The sequence below is a fragment of the Bos taurus genome, chromosome 11, assembly GCF_002263795.3.
Source record: "Bos taurus isolate L1 Dominette 01449 registration number 42190680 breed Hereford chromosome 11, ARS-UCD2.0, whole genome shotgun sequence".
NCBI classification, from domain to species: Eukaryota; Metazoa; Chordata; class Mammalia; order Artiodactyla; family Bovidae; genus Bos; species Bos taurus.
In genome coordinates, this window is record NC_037338.1 from 40812054 (window position 1) to 40838763 (window position 26710).

Sequence of the window (26710 nt, forward strand, 5' to 3'; positions counted from 1 at the left end):
GTACTACTCAGCATAAAAAGAAGGAATTATTAGTACATGCTATGACACTGACAAATCTCTAATTATGCTGAGGAAAGAAACCTAACATAGAAAAGTACATAGAATTACATAAAACTCTAGAGAGGAGAGCAGTAGTTGCCTGGGGATCAGGAGGAGGGACAAGAGGGACAAAAGGGGAAGGGAAACTTGGTTGCTGTGGAAATGTTTATTATCTTGATTGTGGGGTTGACTTCACCCATGTAAACATTTCTCAATGATCACCAGATCATACACGTTAAATACATTCAGCTTAATGTATATCAATTATACCTCAAAAAAAACTATTTAAATGGAGAAGGAAATGGCAATCCACGCCAGTATTCTTGCCTGGAAAATCTATGGATGGAGGAGCCTGATGGACCCAGGACATAGTGTCTCAACGAGTTGGACATGACTATATGACTCAGCATGCACGCACCAGGCTGTTTTAAAAAACACTCATCTGATTTCTGGATAGTAATGGCTCTATGTAGCAGTACCTTCTTTGCAACAGATTTGTAGTATATTTCTCAACATTTAGGAGCTAAACAATTTACAAAATAGCAATTTACAAAACAGCCAAATTTCTAACACCAAGGACAAAGGCAGAAGAGTAACTGTTCATTAACCCACCATTTAGAGAATAAAGTTTTATCACTTGTATATGTATATATTGAACAAGAAAGGAGAAAGGATATATATGGGAACCAAGATGTTAGCTATTCCCTCATAACTGTTATTAAATTATGTTAAACTAGGAAAGCACTTTAGCAGAAAAGTGTGAACACTGCCAATCTCAAAATGTAACGCTTATTATCTTTAAAAGCATTTTGTTACTTTTATAATACCTGAAGTGATATAATAATGTCAGTCACTTAACCAGATCTTAGAGTATAATATCTTCATCTTAAGTACTATTATTTCCAGTATTTTAATAATTTTCTCACAGTCCTGGAATGTGATCTTTTGTGCTCTGATGACACTTAAATTAATAGCATAATTTTCTGGTACTTGCAACAGTTGCTTTCCATTCTGATTTTTTTATACTTTCCTATAATACATGCAGATAAATCCTCTAATAATCATTTTTGTCTTTATCTCTGAGGGATTCAAAAAGCTTCAACAGAATAAGGAAATATCAAGAGATTAAACTTTTAGAGAAATTTAATTTTAATATTAATTGCAATATTCCCAATATCTTTAAAGAGATGATAAATCTCTTAAATATCAGTTCATTTGCTCTTATTTGCAAGCTTCATTGATGTTCTCAACTCTTTCTGTAGGTATAACTAAATCTATTTAATCAAATACTGTTCTCTGGCATATAATCCATACGGCACACATCAACTCTTCTTATAGTTTACTTTTACTATAACTGACCGCTTGCTACTATTCTTAAGACATGTGGAGTATATATGCCCAAAATCTAATGAAACATACTCACTCCATGTGTAGCCATTACAGAATGTAGCAACTCTGCTTATAAAAAAGATAAGGGAGACAGGGAAAGAGAAGCAAATAAATTCTGTCAGGTGTGTGTTGAAAATGTATAGGCACTTCCAATGTAGTCCAAAGCTATCCTATATTGTAGACCATCAAAAAAGAAAAAAAAAAGTAAAGCTAATTAGATGAGGATTCTGGGTAGACTACAAAGTAGAAAGCAAAGTAGGAATCCGTCTCCCCACCTAGACAACAAATGCACTGTCAGAAACTATTCTGGAACTCTCAAGTCCACTGAAGGCTTGCAACTCTGGTCAATTTCAGCTCAGCTTCACAGGGGCTACCCGTCACCCTGCTCCCTGACAGGCAGCTCTGCACACACTACATGAGCACCTTGCACACAGTCTACATGAGTCAGGGTAAGAACAGGATGTGTCCTCCAAATATCACGTGTCTGTGATCTGATGACTGGTTGCCACTTCTCATCTCAGAGGAAAAGACAAAGAAGCAGCTGGATATCGCTGTTGCACTTCCTTCAACTGTTCTTCCTTCACTTCCTTCAATCTCCTGCAAAAGTGACTTGCAGAGTACTGTGAGTCACTGCCCCTTCCCCCCTTTTCATTTTTCTTTTTCCTCTTCTGAGTGTCAGGTATTAAAGACTAACATTCAAAGCAACTCAACTGGGATCAGTGAAAATAGGTGAGGAAAATTAAGACCTATAAACTTCCAGTTACAAAATAAATGAGTCATGGGGGTGAAATGTACAATGTGGGGAATATAGTCAATATTATTGTAGTATCTTTGTATGTGGACAGATGGCAAACTAGATTTACAATGGTGATGTTTTTGAAATGTACAGAAATACTGAATCACTGTATATTGTGCACTAGAAATTAACAAAGTGTTGTAGGTCAATTATACTTCAAACAACAAACTCAGAAAAAGAGATCATATTTGTGGTTACTAGAGGAGGGGGCAGGGTGGAGGGTAGAAGAATCAGATGAAGGTGGTCAAAAGGTACAAACTTCCAATTTCAGTTATAGTAAATACTAGAGATGTAATATACATGATTGATATAATTAACACTTGTATATGAAACTTGTTAAAAGTAAATTCTAAAAGTTCTCATCACAAGAAAAAATAATTTTTGCCTTTTTTTTATCTATATGAGATGGACAGTCACTAAACTTATTCTGCTATTCATTTCATGATGCATATACGTCAAATCAATATGCTATACAGCTCACACTTACCCAGTGCAATATGTCAACTGTATTGGAACACAACTGAAAGAAAAAAAAGGCAACTCCCATTACAGGAAAATTTAGGAAGTCACTCTGCATGCCCAGGGAAAGGTACAGGTTCAAAAAAGACCCTAAGTTTATACCTCAGGCTGATCCTAGACAAGAAGATGGCCTACAACAATCAAGAACACACACGCACACACACACGCACACACACACACACACACAAAAATTGACAAAAAACAGGAGAGAATTTGATCTTTCCTCCCTGGGGAGAGGGGACAATCCAATTTCTATAGTTACCACATTATATGATTAAAATTTCCAGTTTTCAACAACAACAAAATCACAGGGCATCAAAAACAAAGTGTAGCCCTGACTCAAAGGAAAAACATAAATTAACAGAAAAAACAAACAGCTCCCAAAAATAGACCTGAGAGTATCTCCACTAGACAAAAAAGTTGAAACAACTGATACATATGCTTTAAAGTAACATGTAGAGAACCAATGTATAAAAAATACAGAAAAAGAAAACCTTGAAAAAAACATAAAAAGAAAATAACAATAACTAAAATGAAAAATTCACTAAGAGAATCCAAAGATGAGTTTGAACAGACAAAAAAAAAATCTGTGAAAATAAAGACAGGACAACAGAAGTTACTATGTCTGAGAAGTAGGAAGAAAAAGATGGAAGAAAAGTGCACAGAGTTTAAGGAGACTGTACAACACCATCAAGTTAACCAATATGTGGATTGTGGGATCCCAGAAGAAGAAGAAAAAATGGCAGAAAGAATATTTGAAGAAATAATGACTAAAAAATCCCCAAATTTGGTGACGTACATAAATATACACATCAAAGAAGCTCAATGAACTCCAAGAGATCCACAAAAGACACATTAAAATCAAGCTTTCAAAAGACAGCCTTCAAAGAGACTGAGATGTGACTCATCACATACAAGGGATTCTCAAAAACTATCAGCAGATTTCTCATCAGAAATTTGATGAGCAGAAAACAGTGGGTGATGTATTCAAAGTGCTAAAATTTTTTTTAAATTCACAAAAAATCCTAAAGCTGGCAAAATTACCCATCAATGTAGTGAGAAATGAAGCCATTCCCAGATACACAAAAGGAGTCTGCTACCATTAGACCTGTCCTTTAAGGAATGTTAAAAAAAAAAGTCTTGTGAGTGGAAATGAAAGGACACTAGACAGTAACACGAGCCCTATGAGGATTTAAAGATCTCGGTAAAGGTAAGTACATGAGGCAAATAATAAAAGCAGTATTATTATAAAAATGATTGTTAACCCCACTCCTTCTTTGGTACATGATTTAAGAGTTTAACGTATGTTTTAAAACTAAGAATTATTCTACTCAAAGCTAATGTAACAGGAACTTTGGTTTGTAACTTCACACTTCATTTCCTACATAATTTAAGAGACAAATGCATTTAAAAGAATTATTAGTTTATGGTTTTGAACACACGCTATGTAAATATGTAATTTTTGACAATTGATAAGGGTCAGTATAGAGCTGTAAAGGACCAAAGTTTGTGTATTATTGAAGTTAAGCTGGTATAAATCAGAGGATTATAACTTCAGGATGTTAAATGTAATCCTAACAGTAACCATAGAGGAAATATAGAATATCCAGGACAATATATGACAAAAGGAATTTAAATGTTTAACCTCCAAAAAAATCAATTGAACTCTAAAGCAAAATGACAGGTTAAGTGCCTCCTTATCAGTATTAAACTATAAATGTAAATGGATTGAACTCTCTAATCAAAAGACATATTGGCCGGGTGGGTATACAACTACATGCTATCGATAACATTCTCACTTTAGATCCACAGACACAAATGAGCTGAAACTGAAAAAATGAAAAAAGATATTCCATGTAAACAATCACCAAAAGAAACAGGAGTGGCTATACTAATATGAGACAAAATAGACTTTAAATCAAAATAGATTATAAGAAACAAAGAAGAATATTATGTATTAATAAAAGGTTCTATTCAGCACAAATTTATAAGAATTACAAACTTTGATGCAGCTCATAACAGCCATCAAAACATGAAACAAAAATTAATAGAACTGAAGAGAAATAGTTGTACAATAATATTTGGGAGACATCCATACCCTGCTCTCAACAACAGAACAACCAGAAAGATAAATAAGGAAACAGAGTACTTGAGCAACACAACAAACCAACAAGATCTAACAGACATATATTGAATATTCCACACAGTAACAAAAGTACATATTTCCCAAATGCACATATCATGTTCCAAGCTATAAAACAGATATGAACACATCTGAAAAAAGACACCATATAAAGTATCTTTTCCAACCACAACTGAATGTAGTTATAAATCAGTAATAGAAAACTGGAAAATCCACAAATTTATGGAAATTGAACAACATACTCTTGATCAATGGATCAAATAAGAAATCACAGTGTAATCAGAAAATTGACTGTTGTTGTTGTTTACACCAAGGACTGTAGCCCACCAGGCTTCTCTGTGGAATTTCCCAGGCAAGAATACTGGAGTGGGTTGCTATTTCCTTCTGGAGGAGATTTTCCTGACCCAGGGATCGAACCCACGTCTCCTGAATTGGCTGGCAGATTCTTTACCACTGAGCCAAGGGAAGCCCGATTAGAAAAAAGAGACAAAAAATGAAAACACAGCATTTAAAACTTACAGAATGTAGCAAAAGTAGTAGTAAAGAGGATATTTATAGTTATAAATACATACATTAAAAAACAAGAAAAAGTTCACCATCAACAACCTAACTTAAACTCAAAGCTAGCAGAAAGAAAGGATTAGAGAAGAGATACGTAAAATAGAGAATGAAAGACAACAGAAAAATCAATGAAACCAAAGGCTGATTCTTTTAAAAGTTCAAAAAGTAGACAAATTTTTAGATAAATTGACTAAGAAAAAAAGAGAATTCAAATTATTAGAATCAAATATCAGTAGGGTATTACTACCATTCTACAAAAACAGGAATTATAAGACAGAAAAATTTCATGAAATTTTATGAAAAAATTTCATGAAAAATTATATACCAACAAATTGCATAGCCTTGATGAATAAATTCCTAGAAACACAAAACTTTCCAAGATTAAACCACAAATAAATAGAGAATCTGAATAGAATAATGAGGAGTAAGGAGACTGAATCAGTATTCAAAAGATCTCAACAGAGAAGTCCTGGACTTGATAGTGTCATCGATGAATTATACCAAACATTTTAAAGAACTTAACAAAATATCATCAACCTCAGATATGCAGATGATACCACTCTAATGGCAGAAAGCAAAGAGGAACTAAAGAGCCTCTTGATGAGGGTGAAAAGACGAGAGTGAAAAAGCTGGCTTAAAACTCAACATTCAAAAAACTAAGATCATGCATCCAGTCTTATCACTTTATGGTAGATAGAAGGGGGAAAAGTGGACACAATGACAGATTTCATTTTCTTAGGCTCCAAAATCACTGTGGACAGTGATTGCAGAAGATGTTTGCTCTTTGGAAGGAAACGTATGACAAAGTTAGCATATTAAAAAGCAAAGACATCAGTCTTCTGACAAAGGTCCATATAGTCAAAGCTATGGTTTTTCTAGTAGTCATGTACATATGTGAGACTTGGACCATAAGGCTGAGCGCCAGAGACTGATGCTTTCAAAATATGGTGCTAGAGAGACTCCTGAGACTCCCTTGGACAGTAAGGAGATCTAACCAGTCAATCCCAAAGGAAATCAACCCTGAATATTCATTGGAAGGACTGATGCTGAAGCTGAAGCTCCAATACTTTCGACCACCTGATGCAAAGAACTGACTCACTGGAAAAGACCCTGGTCCTGGGAAAGATTGAGAGTGGGGGGAAGAAGACGGTGACACAAGATGAGATGGTTAGGTGGCATCACCGACTCAATGGACATAATTTGAGCAAACTCTGGAAGATAGTGAAAGACAGGGAAGCCTTGAGTGCTGCAGTCCTGGGGTCACAAAGAGTTGGACTTGACTTATTGACTGAACGACAACCACAACCACCAATACTTCTCAGACTTCTCCAAAAAAACTGATAAGGGTAAAATACTTCCTAACTAATTTTTAGGTAAGTATAAAGAGGCTGTCTTTCAGTCAGTCAGTTCAGTCGCTCAGTCACGTCCGACTCTTTGCAACTAAGAAGTTAATTCAGCAAAGGGCCAGGATACCTCTTTGACCACTAGTTACATTTCCAAACACCAATAATAAACAACCCAAAAAAGAAATTAAGAAAACAATTTCACTTACAATATCATCAAAAAACAGAACAAAACAAAAAAAGCCTTAGTAATTAACCAAGAAGGTTAAGGACATAAAATGAAAACACAAATGGTTATATCACTCCTGATAAAAATTAACAGAAGACATCAATAAAAGGAATCTCAACCCACATTCATGAACTGGAAGACAATGCAATCCTTATCAAAATCCCAATGACATTTTTTGGGGGCACAAACAGAAAACCCCATCTTAAAACTGATAGAATCTTAGGAAACCCTGGATAGCCATACAATCTTGAAAAAGAATAACAAACATGGAGGAAAACAGTGGAAAGGACAAAGTGGAAATCACATTTTCTGATTTCAAAACTTCCTGTAAAGCTACAGGAATCAAAACAATGTGATACTAGCATACAGACAGATAAAATACAAAGGGAGCAGGAGAGAGCCTAGAAATATACACTCATATACATGATCAAATCATTTCTGACAAAGTGTCAAGATCATTCAATGAGAAAAGAACAATCTTTTCAACTAATGGAGCTAGGAAAACTGGATATCAATATGCAAAATAATTAAGTTGGCCCCTTATCTAGTACCATATACAAAAAGTAACTTAAAATGGATCAAAGACATAGATTTAAGAGCTGTTTAAGTATAAAACTCTCAGAAAAAACACAGGAGGGCAGAAGCTCTATGACACTGGATCCGGCAATGATTTCTTCAGTATAGAACCAAGGGCACTGGCAACAATAAGAAAAGTTAGACTTGATGAAAATTTTCAATTTTTGTGCATCAGAAGACAACAGCAACAGAGTAAAAAGACAACACACAGAATGGGAGAAACACTTGCAAATCATGTATGTGATAAAGGATAAATATCTAGAATATATCAGATCAGATCAGATCAGTCGCTCAGTCGTGTCCAACTCTGCGACCCCATGAATCGCAGCACACCAGGCCTCCCTGTCCATCATCAACTCCTGGAGTTCACTCAGACTCACGTCCATTGAGTCAGTGATACCATCCAGCCATCTCATCCTCTGTCGTCCCCTTCTCCTCTTGCCCCCAATCCCTCCCAGCATCGGAGTCTTTTCCAATGAGTCAACTCTTCACATGAGGTGGCCAAAGTACTGGAGTTTCAGCTTCAGCATCATTCCTTCCAAAGAAATCCCAGGGCTGATCTCCTTCAGAATGGACTGGATGAATCTCCTTACAGTCCAAGGGACTCTCAAGAGTCTTCTCCAACACCACAGTTCAAAAGCATCAATTCTTCGGCGCTCAGCCTTCTTCACAGTCCAACTCTCACATCCATACATGACCACAGGAAAAACCATAGCCTTGACTAGACGAACTTTGTTGGCAAAGTAATGTCTCTGCTTTTGAATATGGAGAACTCTTAAAACTCAACAACAAAAACAATCTATTTTAAAAAGAATACATTTGAATCAGTTCTAATGAGGTGGATGAAACTGGAACCTATTACACAGAGTGAAGTAAGCCAGAAAGAAAAACACCAATACAGTATACTAACGCATATATATGGAATTTAGAAAGATGGTAACAATAACCCTGTATACGAGATAGCAAAAGAGACACTGATGTATAGAACAGTCTTTTGGACTCTGTGGGAGAGGGAGAGGGTGGGATGATTTGGGAGAATGGCATTGAAATATGTATAATATCATATATGAAACGAGTCGCCAGTCCAGGTTCGATGCACAATACTGGATGCTTGGGGCTGGTGCACTGGGATGACCCAGAGGGATGGTACGGGGAGGGAGGAGGGAGGAGGGTTCAGGATGGGGAACACATGTACACCTGTGGCGGATTCATTTTGATATATGGCAAAACCGATACAATACTGTAAAGTTAAAAAATAAAATAAAATTAAAAAAAAATAAATAAAACTGGGCAAAGGGCTGACTAAGACATTTATCCAAAGAAGATACAGAAATGGCCAATAAGTACATGAAAAGACACTCAATATCTCTTAGGGAAATGCAAGTCAAAACTGTTATAAGATCATTTCACTCACACTCATTAACAGAAAGTAAGTGTTTAGGAGGATGTGGAGAAACTGAAACTCTTGTACACTGTTGTAGGAATGTAAAATGGTACAGGAGCTCTGGAAAGCAGTATAGCAGTTTCTCAAAAAATTAAAGATAAAATTACCAATTAATTATTGGTAATTTAGTTACCAATTAAAAGTGGGAACTCATAGAGCTATATATGCACATCCATGTTCACTTGCAGCATTATTCCCATGAGCTAAAATGTGAAAGCAATTTAAGTCCATCAGTGGAGGAAGGATAAACAAAATGTGGTTATATACATGTAATGGCATATTTTCAATCTTAAAAAGGAAGGAAATTCTGACATATGCTACAACTTGTATGAACCTTGAGCATATTATGCTCAGTGAAATAAGCCAGTCAAAAAAGACAAATGCAGCATGATTCCACTTACGTAAGGTACTTAACAAGTCAAACTACAGAGTTAGAAACTAGAATGGTGGCTGCTAGACACTGGTGAAGAGGAGAAGGGGAGTTACTGTTTAATGGGTATAGTGTTTCAGTTTTACAAGATTTGAAAAGAGTTCTGGAGATGAATGGTAGTAAAGGTCACCAACAACTTGATGAATGTATTTTATACCATTGAACTGCACCTTTAAGAATGGTTAAGATAGTAAATTTTGTGTTTCTTATCACAACTTTAAAAAATAATAAAGATGCTAAGAATGCCAGGATAGGCCTACAATACCATGACAGCCTGAGCCTGACTGATGAACAAACCCCTGTAGCTGTTTATCCATTTATATCTCTGATTGTTAACTCTGAGAAAAACCACGTCTTGTACAATGCTACTTAAGACCCCTTACTATTTGGTTCAAATACATTTCTAATATTCCATGTTAACTGTTTTTAACTTCCTTTACTTTGTATTAAAATAAAGTTCCACATAAAAAAAAAAAATTAAGCCAATCAGAAAAAAGCAAACTAGTTTAGCTTTTTGTTCTAGGTAGGACATACCACAAAAAGGTTCTACTCTACCCTCATCAAAAAGTTGACTATATCTAATTGTTATTATTCACACTAAAAACAACAAAATAAGGAAATAAATGTTCACAAAAATCTTTGCTTTCAAGAAGGTCAAGACTAATAAAATGTGTGTGTTGTTGGCTATCAATGTTACCTTCACAGCCAGAGCCAGGGAACTACATGCTAACAGGAACATCACTTAAAAAAAAAGAAAACAAATACTGTTCCATTGCCTCTGCTATCTACCAACTCCAAAATTCTGGTTTGCTTCATTATATCCATCTGCTAAGTTAGTTTGGCTTCTCATATTCAACATTTTTTTTAAGCACAAAAAGAGGATGAGAGTAAGTATATATAGCTAAGAGTATTAATCAGTGATTCTAGCAGATCACACTTGAATTAGCATCTTTCATATTTGAATTATCATTTCTGTCTTCTGTCTACTGGAACTCTATTTTCAATACGGGTATCTGTTCTTCCAAACGGATGGCTTAAAACACACACACACATATATATACCAATATTCACATATTTTAAAATAGCCCTTGGATTAAAAAAAAAAAGTACAAAGACATAGTATATTAATTTTCTAGAGTCCCTGACAGTGACAAAATATGAGGTAGAGAATGTTAAAAAATTGTGTTTGTGTTGAAATAAAATTGCTTTCCTGATAAGCTAAGACAATCCTTTTTATCCAAAAGCATTTTAAAATATAAATCACAATGTTAAGAAGCCATTTGGAGACTGATACTTATGTATTTTCTTTTACCTAGGACACTTGCTATATAAGAATATTTTATTGGTTTCCTCCAAACTATAGTCCAAGTATTAGTAATACATTAACCAGCACACTGTAAGACCAAACAGTATTTCTCAATATTTCTGTTGAGAAATATTGTTACAATGTATATATATATTACTTGGTATATGTTATGTTAGTTTGTTACTTATGTTACAATGTATATATAGTCATCTACCACAACCAGAGAGCCTGGTGAGGATGGTGGTTGTTTTGCATTAATCATCTCTATTTCATTTTTCAACACCAGAATACTTCCTGACTATTGCATATAAATAGAAATACTGTCTTTATAGAGTATATGTAGCTCAACATACAAAGAGAGAGATACCAATTACTTGTCACACATGGATGTGGGTGTGTTTATACAATTATACAACATAATGTAAATGTATATTGAAAGCGGCTTAACTGTTACTAACCTAGACTGCTGCTGCTTGCCCAGCAGTGTTGGTCCACTCTTGCCATAAGGGAGCATCTTCTGTTTGCTCAGTAACTTTTGTAGGCAGAAGGCTAAATAAAAGAGTCTTCTTCAACAAATCTGACCAATCAATCAAAAAGACCTAAAATATTGACATCTGGGGTAATCTATTCTGAGATCTACTCAGGTGATTCTACAATGAGGTTCACAATTGACAAGCCCCCAGTCATGTACTTAGAGCCTTCAAGTAGTTTATAATAGCTGACTTTTAATCATGAGCAAATAACCACAGACGGTAAGAAAAAGCAACTCAAGGAAACAGAAACTATTCAGATGGGAAAAAAGATATATATTATTAGTATCTCTGGGGACAAAAGAAGATATATCAATGAAGTAAACTCTTAGAAATTAACATGACTGTATTAAAAAAAAAAAAAAAACTCAAAAGGAAGGTTACCAGAAAACATTGATGAAATTTACCAGAAAGTAAAGCTAATAGGAAACCCCATGTAGATGATTAAGAGTAGATTTAGACAACTGATGGAAAATTGTGGATTGAATGAGTTTTAAATACACAGAAAACTAAGAAAATGAAATAGACCATTGTTAATTAACTCTGCTGCTGCTGCTAAGTTGCTTCAGTCATGTCCGACTCTGTGCGACCCCATAGACAGCAGCCCACTAGGCTCCCTCATCCCTGGGATTCTCCAGGCAAGAGTACTGGAGTGGGGTGCCATTTCCTTCTCCAATGCATGAAAGTGAGAAGTGAAAGTGAAGTTGCTCAGTCGTGTCCAACTCTTAGCGACCCCATGGACTGCAGCCTACCAGGCTCTTCCGGCCATGGGATTTTCCAAGCAAGAGTACTGGAGTGGGGTGCCATCGCCTTCTCCGATTGTTAACTCTAGGTGGTAACAAAAACTGGGGCAACAAAGGAAAAATAATATTGAATACTAATTAACTACATGGTTTATCTCTGCGTCCAAGTGAAGTCGCTCAGTCGTTTCGGACTCTTTGCAACCCTGTGGACTGTAGCCCACCAGGCTCCTCCACCCATGGGATTCTCCAGGCAAGAATACTGGAGTGGGTTGCCATTTCCTTCTCCAGGGGATCTTCCCAACCCAGGGATCGAACCCAGGTCTCCCACATCGCAGGCAGACGCTTTAACCTCTGAGCCACCAAGAAAGCTTATCTCCGCATAGTATACGTATATGCTCACCATAATAATGTAAACAGAATATTGATAATCAAAATTACAAGATAACCATCTGAGAAGAAAAAGAACACAGGAAGTATTTATATGTGTTTGGAGTGGGGGAAAGGCAGAAGAAATAACAAAATGAAATAGCAAATTCCTCATTACCTACAGTGGTAAGTTAACAGATAATGGCCAAACCAAACCAACAAACAAAAGGTAGTATAATTACAAGAGCATGTAATAATACAAATTACATTGTAACACCAAAAGGATCAGCTAGCAATTAAAAATGGTTGGCCCTGGAGAGGGAGAAAAAGGTGGGAAGGATGCTAGGTCATGCTGTTTTGTCTGAAAAGAAAACAACAGCAACAAAAAAAAAACCTTGTAAATCTAACTCTTTAAACTATGTTCATATACTACTTTTATTAGAGTATACAGTTTAAAAAAAATCAATAGCTTTCCCTATTATAAACTAGAAAACACGATTTTAAAAAAAGACCAAATAGGCAATAGCAACAAAAACTATACTATAAGTAGGAATAAACTCAACAAAAATGTACAAGATGTGGATTAAGAAACTATAGCTACTTAACTGGGGGACCTAAATAAATGTAGAGCTAATCAGTTCCTAGACTGTGAATATATTAGTTCTTAATTGTATGGATAAATGTAAACCCGATTATAACTAAAAACTAAATTGTCCTAAAGATTATCTGGAATAATAAATGCACAGCATTATCAATAATATTTCCAAAAAATGAAATATTTTGTTAAGTGATAAGCACAGGTTCAGATTAACCAGTGACATCCCAACTCTATAAATGAAGGCATTAAAGGTGATTTCACATTTTTAAAATTTTGCTTGCTTTTATTTTCTTTTTTTTTAGAATCAATGTAGGGGTACTTTTAAAATACATGTTATTTTTGAAAAAGAAAGAGAAGCAGTTAGCAAGTTACTGAGTTCAATAGGATACCATATCACACAGGTCAATCACATCACATAGTCTCAGTAATGAACTAAGTTTCTTTGTTATGATTCCGTTGATGTCTTTTTATCCATACCACTGTAGCAACAATAAGATGGCCAAGAAACCAAAAGTATATTTAATTAACCAATTAAAGAATGAACAAAAATCCAGTTCTATGAGTTCTCCAACAAGGACAGCAGAGAAAAAATGGAAAGAAAGATAATCCAGTAGATCAAAAAAGCAGAGTATCTTTAGGATCCATACAGTATGATACTGAGTGTTTTCTCCATCTATCACTCCATTTGTTTTAAACCAGCTGAGCGCCGAAGAATTGATGCTTTTGAACTGTGGTGTTGGAGAAGACTCTTGAGAGTCCCTTGGACTGCAAGGAGATCCAACCAGTCCATTCTGAAGGAGATCAGCCCTGGGATTTCTTTGGAAGGAATGATGCTAAAGCTGAAACTACAACACTTTGGCCACCTCATGCAAAGAGTTGACTCACTGGAAAAGACTCTGATGCTGGGAGGGATTGGGGGCAGGAGGAGAAGGGGATGACAGAGGATGACATGGCTGCATGGCATCACTGACTGGATGGACATGAGTTTGGGTGAACTCCGGGAGTTGGTGATGGACAGGGAGGCCTGGCGTGCTGTGATTCATGGGGTCGCAAAGAGTCGGACACAACTGAGTGACTGATCTGATCTGAAATTTATTTTCTTAACATCTCTTACAAAAAGTTCACTATTTCCATATACATACGAACTGAGGCAAAGAACAGCCTTGTGATTTGTTTGAGATTATATAATTAAGTCAATAGCTGAACTGTAAACAGAACCAAGGATACCCAACTGCTAGTTTGTTGCTCTAACTAATGGATCATGCTCACTGCTATGTAATAGGACTGTTTTCCTTTAATTACAATTTCTTCATTCACCATTAGATTATCAGCCACAGGCTTTATCATTAGTTTTGCTCTTCTTATATTTATGGCATTACTCCCAAGAATATGATATTTACATGATAAAAAAATATAATGACCACTGTTTACTATATCATATCCAACCTCTGAAAATTCCAGTCAGCATGACGAGGCTAGTGCACTGAAGTCTACACTTGATGGCATATTTACAGATAACTGTAGCATCTATTTTGGGTTGATCAGCGACCTGGAGAAAAGTAATTATGTTTTTACAGAATCACTAATGTCAATGCATGTAAAATCTTACATTAGAGCATCCTATGGTCTTATCAGTCAACATGATTCATATATATGATCTAGATATACAAGTCCAAAGGGCAGCAGATTAGATACATTTTAGAGAGTTTGTGATGTTGGGAAGTAGAATAAGATAAAAATCGTGACATGCTCTTACATTCCTACGCTGAAATCTGTAAAAGAAAGCTGACTGGGTAAACAAAGTAAATATGTGAGAAGAGGTGTGCAGTCACTTGTCTTTGAGAAGCACTTTGTGTTTCTTTGGCACATAGCGCGGCAGCAGTAGAAGCAGCAGCCTTGCCCTTGGTGCTCATTTCTTCCCACTCTAAATGCCTCCTCGGAGCCAGAATACACTGGCTGTTGCTGATCATGCTGTGAGACACCTGCACTGGCTACTAGGCTTGTCATGACGCACAAAACCCCACCATCTTCAGCTTGACATTGTGCAAGTTATAATTATTCATCCAAATGGATATGTCAGAGCAGCAGCAGCAGACCTCTCATCAGAGCAAAAGAAAAATACATCAAAACATTATCAACCCAGCAGGAAGACAGGGACCATAAGGAAAATTACCCATTTTTAATATGGATGCCACAAAGTCATGCCTATTATTTTACAGAAGAAAGGAAAATAAAGAGCTTCCAAGTTTAAAGTCCAGAAACACTGAATCCAAATAGGAAATGTACAAAAAGGAGACAGGGAATTTTTTAAAATCAATTATCTGGCACCTGCTTACAATCTTTTAAATGTAAGTTTGCCATTAGACTACAATACTACAATTCTTTAAGAACCACAACTGTTTAAAAATTGTTTTAAAAAAGGAAAAAGATAGTAATTCTCACAAGCAGAATTGTTTCCAATAGGTCAATGAAAAAAGATCACACACAGCAAAGAAGTTTGATGTTGCTTCACACTTTCAAACATAAACTAACACTGCCAACACTTTCATCATGTCTAAAACACTCAAGAGTTCATCTGGAAATAGCAGCAAAATGCTTAACAATGTACAGCTAAACTCTAACAATGGACAATTTTAGTAGTACATGGAAAAGAAAAATAAAATCAGACCTCCACAAATGAAGATACATCCAAATTTTATAAGCATATGTAAAAAAGGCAAGTGTAAATATAATTCCTATCTCATATTTAAATGTGAAGAAAGTATAACTTTTACAATAAACTTTCAATGAATATCTTTTTAAAACAAGATACAAAAAATTTTCTCATTCAAGACACATAAAGCAGAAATCACAACGAAGAGACTGATAAATGTGACCACATTGAATATTAAACTTCTGATTGACAAAATATATCAAAGTTAAAAAGCATGCCACAGGGATAAGACACTTATATCCCATATAACCAATACATAATTAGTATCCAAAGTATGTAAGGATTGCTTATAATAAAAGACAAAAATTTAAGTAGGCAAAGATTATAAACACAACAATAAAGAGTATCAGTTCTTGATAGCAATTAGGATCAGAGTAAAATCAGAATGACTTAGAAAGGGTGTGGGAAAGTAGAAATTACTATGCATTGCTGGGTAGGAGTATAAAGCTATACAACAAATTTGGGAAAATAACTTGGCAATGTTTAGTAATCTCAAAGAGGTACACTCCTTACAATCCAGCATTTCCACTTCAAAGCATAAACCATTCTAAAAGTGTCACATGTATAAAAGGAAACATAGAAAGATGTTTACAGCAGCACTGTTTAGTAAGAAATTGTGCAAGAAATTATGATCAACCACATCATTAGGACACTGAATAAACTAACTGATGGATTCATATAATGAAATGATATAAAGCACTTAAAATGTACTATACAGGCACAGATCATGGGTGAATCTCAGAAACAACGTTGTTTAAAAAAGACTGAAAATACTATAGAATATGGCATAAACAAATGTAGCAAAAGAGTATGCATGGATATCATACACATCAATTCCAGGCAAAAGATTTTCCTCTAGAAAGGGACAGAAGGAAAGAAAGGAAAGGAGAGTAGAAGAGGAACAAAATTTTAAGTCCCAGAACATTTTATTCCTAAAAGAGAGACAAAAATATATCTGAAACAAATGTGATAAATATTAAACATGTCAAATGTGAGTTGTGGTTAAAATGATATCTAAATTTTTATCTGTACTATACTAAGAATTTTAATATGTTCTTTTAATTAAAAAAAAAAAAGATGCAATTCCAGTTACTACTAATTAATTGTGTATTCTTAGAACTAATACAAAATAGAAAACCTGACGTATGACACAATTAAATCTAAATCTGGATTTGAATTAATATTATAAACACTTATTCCATGCTTGTATGTGCAAGGTACTTAGCTGGTGTTAAGGAGGGACACAAAATTTAGAAGAAATTGCTCTTAAGATTTTGTAGTGTTAGAGTCACAAACTAATTTTGTTAAATGGCAGGATAAGGTAACTGCTAACAGTCCTTTTGTGGAGATGTGAACTTCTTTGCAGATTAAAGTCTGGGGAAAACTTGCATGATTAAACATGTTAAAAAAGAAAACTAGGAAATTAATCAAAAACATTCTTCAACCTTGGGATTTTGATAAATATTAAATTATAATCTAGAGATAACATATGGAAAGAGTAATACAATCTAGGTACAATGTTATCTCATGATCTCACATAATATATAAAATTTATAGAGGAAAACTGAAAATGTATAGTCATATTTTTCAAAAACTATTCAATTTATGTACAATTCCAATTCTTAAAAAAAAAACCACAGTATTTCTTATGTATTTATAACATATATCACAATACCAAAAGCAAATCATAGTGTTTTTCATCACCTATATTTTGCTGTGTTTTCTTGATTTCTATTGGAAGGAGGGAGACTGTTTTGTTTTTAAAGAAGAAAATGACAAAAATATATTTTAAATGTAGATGGTATAATTTAATATTTGAAACCTCATAAAACAATGTAAATGCTGTTAGGCTTTTTTTTTTTTTTTTTTAAACTAACAAGACAATTACTTTACTCTATATATTAGAATTTAAATGTAAGCATAAATTTTCACTTGAACCTACCAAAATTTCATAACAAAAATAAGGGTAGCCTCTACTCAGAGAGTATTTGTTAAATGTCACTAGGAATTTTTTTCACTTTGCATAAGAATAGAAAGATTCTCTTCATTTTGGTATCGACTTACTTGGTGAGACATTAGATTACCTGTCATTAGATTTCTCTTTGAACCTAACCACCATCCTGCCAGATGTTTAAAAGTCACACATGTCAATGTTGATGACAGAACTATTGATAATCATACCACGTTTTATCTACATAATGGTACAATTTACAGTGCACTCTTAAATACATTAACTTGTTAGATATCACCAATGTATTGAGAAATTAAACTGACAGGAGCAGGAGAAAGAATCAAAGTAAGAATATTCCAAAGCATATGCAAAAAGAATATAGTATAAGTTCAAGGACAAACAAAGGACAAATACTTTAAAACAATAAAAACTGAATAGAAATGGCAGGATTTATATTTTCAGTCTTAACTCATTGTCCTCTGAAAAAGATTCTCTGATATTATGTCTGGAAAATTTCACCCAATTTTTAACCTACTGCTCACTGCTTTATAAAAGAGCTCCTTCAGATTTAAAATTAAAGGACAATTTCTGTCAACAGAGCTTTTTCATGTTTATTTAAAATGAAGCATAAAGATGTAAAGGCTGAATGGGGTGTCTGTGTGGGTGTGTTTGGAGGATGAGGAAGGAGGCGGGGAGAGTCAGAGGGCAGGGAGAATGGACATCAACTGCTAGGAAATATGAAAGCAGCACTCTCAAAATCCTGTTTATTCATAAATGTTTAAAGAAAACTGAAAAAACCACTTTATAATGGCCACTTAAAATGCTTTTTAGCTACTTAAAATAAATTTAAGAATTTACCTGTGGTGTCCAGGAAACAGAAAATGGAACAGGAAAATCCACAACACAATCTGGTGATTCAGCAGGGTACTAAAAAAGCATAAAATTAGGGTCCTTTTTGTTTCACTGTGACAATTTCACATAAATATTTTAGGAAAACTGTATATATTAGGAAAAGTATTTCTATAAATGCAAATGTATCATATATATTTTGGATCTACTATTATAAAGGTGTTAAGAGCCGATAAACAGTCAACAAGCTCAAGAGGTACAAAGTGTAGTGATGTGGGGATGCCAAACCAATCAGTTTTGAACACAGAGTAATGAATTAAGTCAGTTTCTGGGCAGCTGCTAATGTGATTTGAGGGGCAAACCACACTGAATCTCAGTTTCTTTATCTTTAAAATGAAAAATCAAAATGGTTGATATTTCATTTCTTTTCAGTCTAAAATTTAACCTCAAACAGCCTCAGTCACTATTTAAAGAGGCAATACTTGTTAAAAGAATCAAGAAATGCACAAAATGAACACATATAGTTATCAATTAAAGTATTTTCCACAACAAATGTTGCATTTAATTTTAGCAAGAAGACAAATAAAAAGAAGGAAAAAAAATATTAGTTTTAAGAAAAATCTTTTCATGGTTGATAAACAGAAAACTAATCCCCCAATAGTTTTATACAAGAAGTGACAGCCAAAGGACTAACCACAATTCTAAATTAACAAAGACAAAAGATAGCTTCCTTAAACTCAATTTTGTTATTAGAGAATTCTAGTATATGATTTCTCTAAGATTCAGTTTGGATTCTTAAAAGTCATATTTAATTTTTAAAATGCTCACTTCTTTTCTTTAAAAAGCTAAATTTACTAAAAAGAAAACTCATTTTAGGAAAACTCTTTTCTCTCATTTGACAAAATAACCTAAGTTTTAGACTTTCACTTTTTTCAACCTTTTATTTTTAACTACTTCTCTGCATAGCAAAAGGGCACAAAAAATGATCACAACAGTATTTGTTACAAACATCAACCCATTTGAAATCAATGCTTCAAAAAGAATTAACATTTAATTTTGACAGGCTGGCTAAAAATAAACCTGTCATTGTATGCTCTAACTAATGGAATCTGGCTATGCAGAACTGATATCACAAAGGTAAATACAAGGAAACCATATAAACATATAACTATGCTCTAACTTGTGGGGGAAGAAAGGAAGATCTGGCTGAGATTACAGAAGAAGCCCTACTTCAGACAATTCAAACTATTAGATGATGTTCTTCTGATTATAACTGCTGCAATCACTAGAAAAACAATTTGCATGCAATTTTTACAAGTCATGTGATTATCTCAAAGTAAATGCAGGCAGAGATCTTAGCTTTCTTTGGTTTATGGTTCTGCTAATTAACTCCTGACCTTGGACAAGTCATTTAACTTCTCTGGCTGTTTTATATGTAAAAATAATAGAACACAACCAAAAGCATTGTAAAATCTCTTTTCCCTCTAAAATGTGAATTTTCTGCCAAAAAAAAAATACAAACTTAAAACCTCCTTGGGTCAAAAATGGAACATTTAATTTACCTTGAGTTGCTGCTATTTGTCTATTTGGCTGACAATGAACAATATCAACTCTTTAATTTAAACAATCATCAATCAAGGTTAAGAACTTAATGTTTACTGTATACAGAATAGATAAACCCAGTAAAAAGTACCTGTAACTTTGGAAATCATTAAGCATATATGGCACATTATATTAAAAGAGAATTATGATCCTACATTCAAATAGGGCTCAGGGTACTAAATGGCACATATGTACTAATAAAGAGAGCCACAAGGAATTAAACAAAAGAGAGATCCACAAGGAGTTAAATAAAAAGCAGGTTAAAATAAATATGATTCCACATATATGAGATAACATTCAGATATATATTTAGGTACATTTATGCAAACATACAAATATGTATACAATAAATTAGACTGATCTATAAATAGTTGGCTTCACCAAGTCAATGTATAAATATTGTACTATATTCACATTCAAGATCAATTCTGTTTATATAATAAATACTACATAACTGTATCAAACCTAAAAGGCACGAATTTATATAATTCTGGATGATTTAACATGACTCATGCAGTAGCATCCCTAGATACTCATTTTTGGAGTTGTCTATATTGTTATCAGTCGCTCAGTCATGTCTGACTCTTTGCAACCCCATGGACTACAACACACCAGGATTCCCTCTCCTTCACCGTCTCCCAGAGCTTACTCAAACTCATGTCCACTGAGTAACACTAACCATAATATATATAGCCAAGTATGATACTGTAAAATGACTATCAAATTCAGTATTTTTCAAGCCACTAGAGATTGTCAAAGTTTTACTTTAGAAATCTAGTTAACAATAATAACTAAAGCTCCACACAAAGAAACTGAAAAATAGGTACAGTAATTAATATAGTTTTTCAAGTCTCACTTGAAACAATTCAATCAAATTAATAACTATAAGAGAATATAATTATATAATATTGAGTATATACTTTCATAACAAACAATATTTATTAGACTCTATAGCATACGTTCCTAAGGAAAAATTTAACCCAACTCAATTCATGACTGGACTCCCTGGCAGAATAATACATAAAATTGCAGCAGACTATTTATAAAAATAGTCATCAGAGTGCCCAGTCTCAGAAACATCTATGATTTGTTTTTCAAGCAGTTCTGATCTTGACCAAAGCTAAGGAAGCTCTGGGCTACCTCTTTTATAAAGAAAAGACTATGGTTTAGGATGAACTGTAAATACTGCATTAAAAATACACATAAAAATGCCAAATTCAACTGATTTCCTTATGGTATTTATTTTTGATTATACGTTCACTTTTCATAGAGGAAGTCTGGACAGAATTTATATTATTTTCTTTGTGGGTTTTTGGAGACAGTGAGGCAGAGGGCCAGAACTGGTAGAGTTGTATTCAAGAATAAAAACAAACATATTACTAGATATCAAAAAGTACCAGATAAAAGAAACAGGTTTGTGTATTTACAAAAATAACCATGTTGCAAGGTTTGTCAAAAAAATAAGCCTGACACTATAAAATTCAGTTTGGATTAAGATTTTGCATTGTATTAAGGACCCTTTAACATGTAAGTTTTAGCTTTCACTGTTTTTAACTGACAATCCCAAATATTCTTAAGAAATAAAATTACCACACCTGAAAGACAACTTTGGTCTCTATGAAAGTTGAACTAAATGGACAAATTAAGACTAATAAGTCATACCAATATAAGTTCATTTAGTTTCTGACTTTTTAAAAAAATGCAGATTATTTTTCTTCCTAATTTCTTAAAAACTCAAAGCTTTCTCTTCTTTCTTGCCAGAGCATCCATAATAGTGCTTTATAGCTATTGGTGCTGCAGAAATTCACACCTGAAAATATTCTCCAGAGGAATATTAGAAGGGTCACCTTTATCTACTTTGAAAAATTTTAAGAAAAAGCAGAGAGGATGGACCATTCTAGTGGCTACACATCCTCCCTCTGAATACTATCAAAAATATCATTAATTAGAATTAATAATAAAATCTTATAGAGGTAAGATTTACATCATTCTCAGTAGAAAAGATGGCAAGAAATGAGGCTATCAGAAAAAACAGAATCAGGATAGGATGTATTTTAAATTCTTCATTTTGGTCTTCATAGCAGCAACTTTTTTCAATGTACAAAATACTAGAATATTTAAAAAAAAAAAAAACAAAAAACAAATAAAACTCTGAAGAAACTGACAGAACCTTGCCACTGGCAGTATGTGACCTTTGGAAGGATAAAGGCAGATTTCTCCTTGATTTAAAAAAAAATTTTTTTTTAATTAAAAAGGAAATGTTTTCACTTTCATTTAATAAAAATATTCATGGAACTTATTTTACAATTAATATTTATATCCCACTAATATTTTCTCAAAACTTATCACATATGAATCTTAAAACTATAAACATTCAGTGTGTAAGAAAAGAATGAGTCGTTTCTCAATTTGTTTGATATAGAGGCACTATAAGATATCAACTTTTCTGTGTCACCCCAGCGCAGCTTTATATATTAATTCTCTCATGAAAAGCTTAAATGCCAGACACATTTTTAAAAAGGACAAACACAATTGATCTTTTCATCACTATAATCTTCTGAAATAGAGTTGATTGATGACTTGTAAGAACAAAAAAAAAGTTAGATGACCTGGTTTTCTCAAATTCTAATGTTTCTCCAGTGATTACTAAGTATATGATTAATATCCTGAACTTGCTTGTTCTACTTATTTCTCAAAATTCACAATGTATAATTAAAAAATGACAAAATAGCTATGCATTATGCCAATAAAATTAGTAGTTATAGATCACAAGCCTGTAAGGGCTCTATAAATAGAGGTATATAACCTCTGCAAAATTTTTAAAACCAGAAGTAAAAAAATTTCAGCCAAGAAAATAAAAAGTATCCATATGTATGGGTCTGTGTTTGGGGTGTGGTGGGAAGTCAGAAATAAGAACAAAGGTAATTCATCAAAAAATAAAAGTTGAAGACAAAAGACTTCTTCAGTAGAACTTGGAATAGCAGAAACTTCCAACTCTTTTCTACATAGGGTGTTACAAACATAACATTATGGTACTGTGAAGCTGCCAAGCCTTATTTGATCAAATCTGAACTAAAACAGGGACATGAAATTATATCTAGGCTTTGGGAAACTTAATGAATAAATCAGAGGCATTCCAAAATAATTTCTTTAGGGGTCATATATACATTTTTTTAGAAGCAACTAGACCTTGTTTACATTAAAAACATTTTCAGAATTCACTTCACAAGGTATTTCCTGGTCAGAGTAACAGTCTAACGAAGCACATACCTTCGCCTTCAACTTGACAGTGATTAGATGCTCTCTACCAGAAACATCTGCTTTTAACTTGATGGTACTAAAGCAAGGATCCACAAACACAAGCCTGGTGAGTAGAAGGAAATAAAAAAAGATCACAATGGGGAGGGTGAGGCTGGGGGAAGGAAGAGGTTGGGGGATGGTAGGAATTGAAAATATTTGCTATATTCCTATTAATCCATTACAAAAATTAATCAGAGGAATTTCTGCATGCCATCCCATTATGCTGCTATAGATTTACTGCCGTTAATACACCAGCCCAGTGCCTAATGCAGTCATAGATCTCCGGATTATTTACAACGTGTGTCAAGGCTCATGCTGTGGTCAGTGAGCACTATGTTTCGGTTTTCCATCACTGGAACCTTTGGCACACACAGCATGTTCCTGTCAGACTCTACTTATGTACACATTAAACTTCCTGTCAAACTCTTTGATCCATTTCTGTAGTTTTATACAGTATGAGACTTTTATGCTTCCTTTATTTGTTTTTCTCCTCAATGAACTTCTCCTTTATTATCAATAATGTTACTGTACAAACACCTGGCTAATATTAGTTCATATACTCAAACTGATCCTCTCAGGAAAGTGCTGTATAAGCACAGGTACCACCTGGTCTCCCAACAATAAATTTTCTTGTTGTGCAATATATAGCTTCTGACATTTAACCTGGGCATGTATTCAAGATGACTAATATTTTAAACATATAGCACAAGCACAATTGTTTTGGCTTTAAGTTGCTCTAAATGCATGAATTTTCTCAAATGGAAACCGATACCCTTTGAAATATGTCATTCTGTAAAAATACAGTCCCTTGAGTAGCATAAGCTACTGCCAAAAAGGATCAAATTTAGCAGTATATTTACTGGTGAACTGGGCATGTGGATATTTTTTTTGACATTTTTACAATACCATTCTCTTGTAAAGATAAAAAGTAGCCTAAGAGTATTGTACAACTTATCACCGAGACTGATGGCAAAACCTATTAGAGTTCAACACTAACATTAGCCTCCTAACCCAAGAATCATTTTTTTTTAAACACTCTGTGCTGTTAAGTCACTGGCCAGATATAATAGTAAAATAGGTCAATTTCAAGAAATTCTGGGCAGTAGAACTGTGGATTACTATCTGTAATGAAAAGATCTCAAACTGAAAATACAAATCTTGAATAATAGAATAAAAAGTAAAACAGAAAATCCTTATCAACAGAAAAAAAATTTATCATAATCTATGAAAACTCTAGGTCTTAGAAAACAAATGAAGCTAAAATTATTCTAGAAATGACTACTTACATAAAAGTATCAATGAATTTATATAGATAATCATTATTTTCTTTCAGCTTTATCTGTAAACATCACAAATTCCCCTCCCCTCCAAAATTTAGAACATAGGACTTTATCGCATGTTTTATCAATATGACTGTCAGGGTTAGATACATGGGCATCTGACTCTTTGAAGACATCAACACTCCAGATTCAAGATGTTGAGAAGAATGTATGTATTTACATCTTCTCTACTCATATACAAAAAGTGGAATTTCAAAGAGACATACATAAACCCACAGTTACAAAAAGCACCAACCAAAGCAAATTTTCAACAAACTTTATAAAAATGTAAAGTGGTCAGAAGTGCACTGACTGACAAAACAGATCAGAAGACAGAAAAATAAGACTCTAGAAGGGAGCTGGCTGGCCAAAATAGAAAGTCTACAGAATAGAGGGTATTGCTTTTATATGGGAAAAAATTAAGAAAATTTTTTAAAAATATAAGAAACCAAAATGGGAAGAGGAAATTTTGAACTCAATTATAAACAATAAAAGCTATGTTAAAAATGGTAATTGCTCTACCATTAGCTTTTCAGTGAAAAATATTTATGTAGTCATAAAAAATTAAACTGCTTACTAATTACAATTTTTAGAATTCAGCAATAGACAAAGCTAGCAGACTTAATTATAGTTACAGAAATGAATGTAAATATATTTGATCATTGCAATTTAAAAGAGAGACGACAAAAACTAAGAAGTAGAAAGGGGAAAGATATGAGGAGGGAAGATTAGAAACACTGAATTTTGTAATTGCTAATTTGAGAGTAAGAGATACCATCTTTAAGCAGACACGTAAGAAGTTTAAGAAATAGTAAAGCTAATAGAAGAATAAAAGAATAGTGATGAAGGGAGAGAGAAGGTAGTATATGAACTAAGTTTATTTTTATTACAGTAATTAATCAGTATGTAATTCTGATAAATCAAGTAATGCTGAATATAGGGATATTTTTTAAAAATATAGAAGTTACTTATAAACATGAACATTTCAGAGTGTCTCAAAGAATAAGACCAGGGATGGGAAGTGGTGTGGAAAAAGCCTGTTGCTTTCCATTATAAACCCTAAATTGTTTAGAAGCATGATGAATATATACACATAGAGAAAGCAAGAAGGAACATGGAGACAGAAGGAAAAACTAAATCACCAACTAGTACTTTTCATACTCCTCATTGCTGCTCGGCATCAACATGTTCAAAATTATAGAACGTCTATTAAAAAAGACAGAAATAAACTAAAGTTCTAGTCTTTTGTTTGCAATCACAGGAACAAAAGATTATCTTGCCACAAAGTTTAAGATGTAGAAATAATACATTAGAGAAAAACAGGTTCATGCTCAAAGTATTGCCCTGAATCAAAAGGATTATAAGGTTAATTCCATTGAACTGTAAAACATAATTCAAACTTTAAAAAATAACAATTTCAGGTTAATCTCATCAAGGTCACTTAAAATGAAACAGGTTACCCACAATGATTCTACTTTGAGGAAAATGGAGAAAACTAAATGTGATCATCATATTAAATACATGTGACCTAGATTGTCAAGTGTCCTCTAGTATTATTCTTAGCTTCTTTCATTTGGTAATAGGATCCCTGCCTCCACTCCCAGCTAAACCAAGTTTTGGCTGAGTACACTCCATCCAGCTAGTAACCTTTCCAGCTGCCCTTGGGTATCAGCATATCATTAAATTCTGGCCAATGTACTACAAGCAGAAGTGATATGTACACCGTTCAGATCATTTGTAACCAAATAGTGGCTGTACCTCCCACCACCCCTCCCATTCTCTCTTCCGATAGTGTAGAACTTAGGCTAATATGACCCATCAAACTCCATTTAGACTTTGACTTCCTGAAGACATCAACATTCCAGATTCAAGATGCTGAGAAGAGTGTATGTATTTATATCTTCTCTCTACTAACATAACAAAAAATGGAATTTTTAAGAACAACCTCTTAACACAGCTCTGAC

General features: G+C 33.8%; 1 protein-coding gene across 10 annotated transcripts in view; it reads right to left on the minus strand.

The window, feature by feature from the left end:
* Positions 1–26710, minus strand: part of FANCL (FA complementation group L) — an 89369-nt gene that overhangs the window by 14941 nt on the left and 47718 nt on the right. For 7 of the 10 annotated variants that reach the window (XM_059891484.1, XM_010809984.4, XM_005212669.5 and 4 more), the window contains 3 exons: positions 23398–23491; positions 18535–18603; positions 2712–2744 (listed from right to left, as the gene is read on the minus strand). In XM_059891484.1, the coding sequence (XP_059747467.1) occupies positions 2712–2744; positions 18535–18603; positions 23398–23491 (196 nt within the window). Of the gene's footprint in view, positions 1–2711; positions 2745–14028; positions 14037–14524; positions 14562–18534; positions 18604–23397; positions 23492–26710 lie in introns of all 10 variants that reach the window. The other 3 variants (XM_059891485.1, NM_001076332.2, XM_010809985.4) reach the window with 3 other exon arrangements.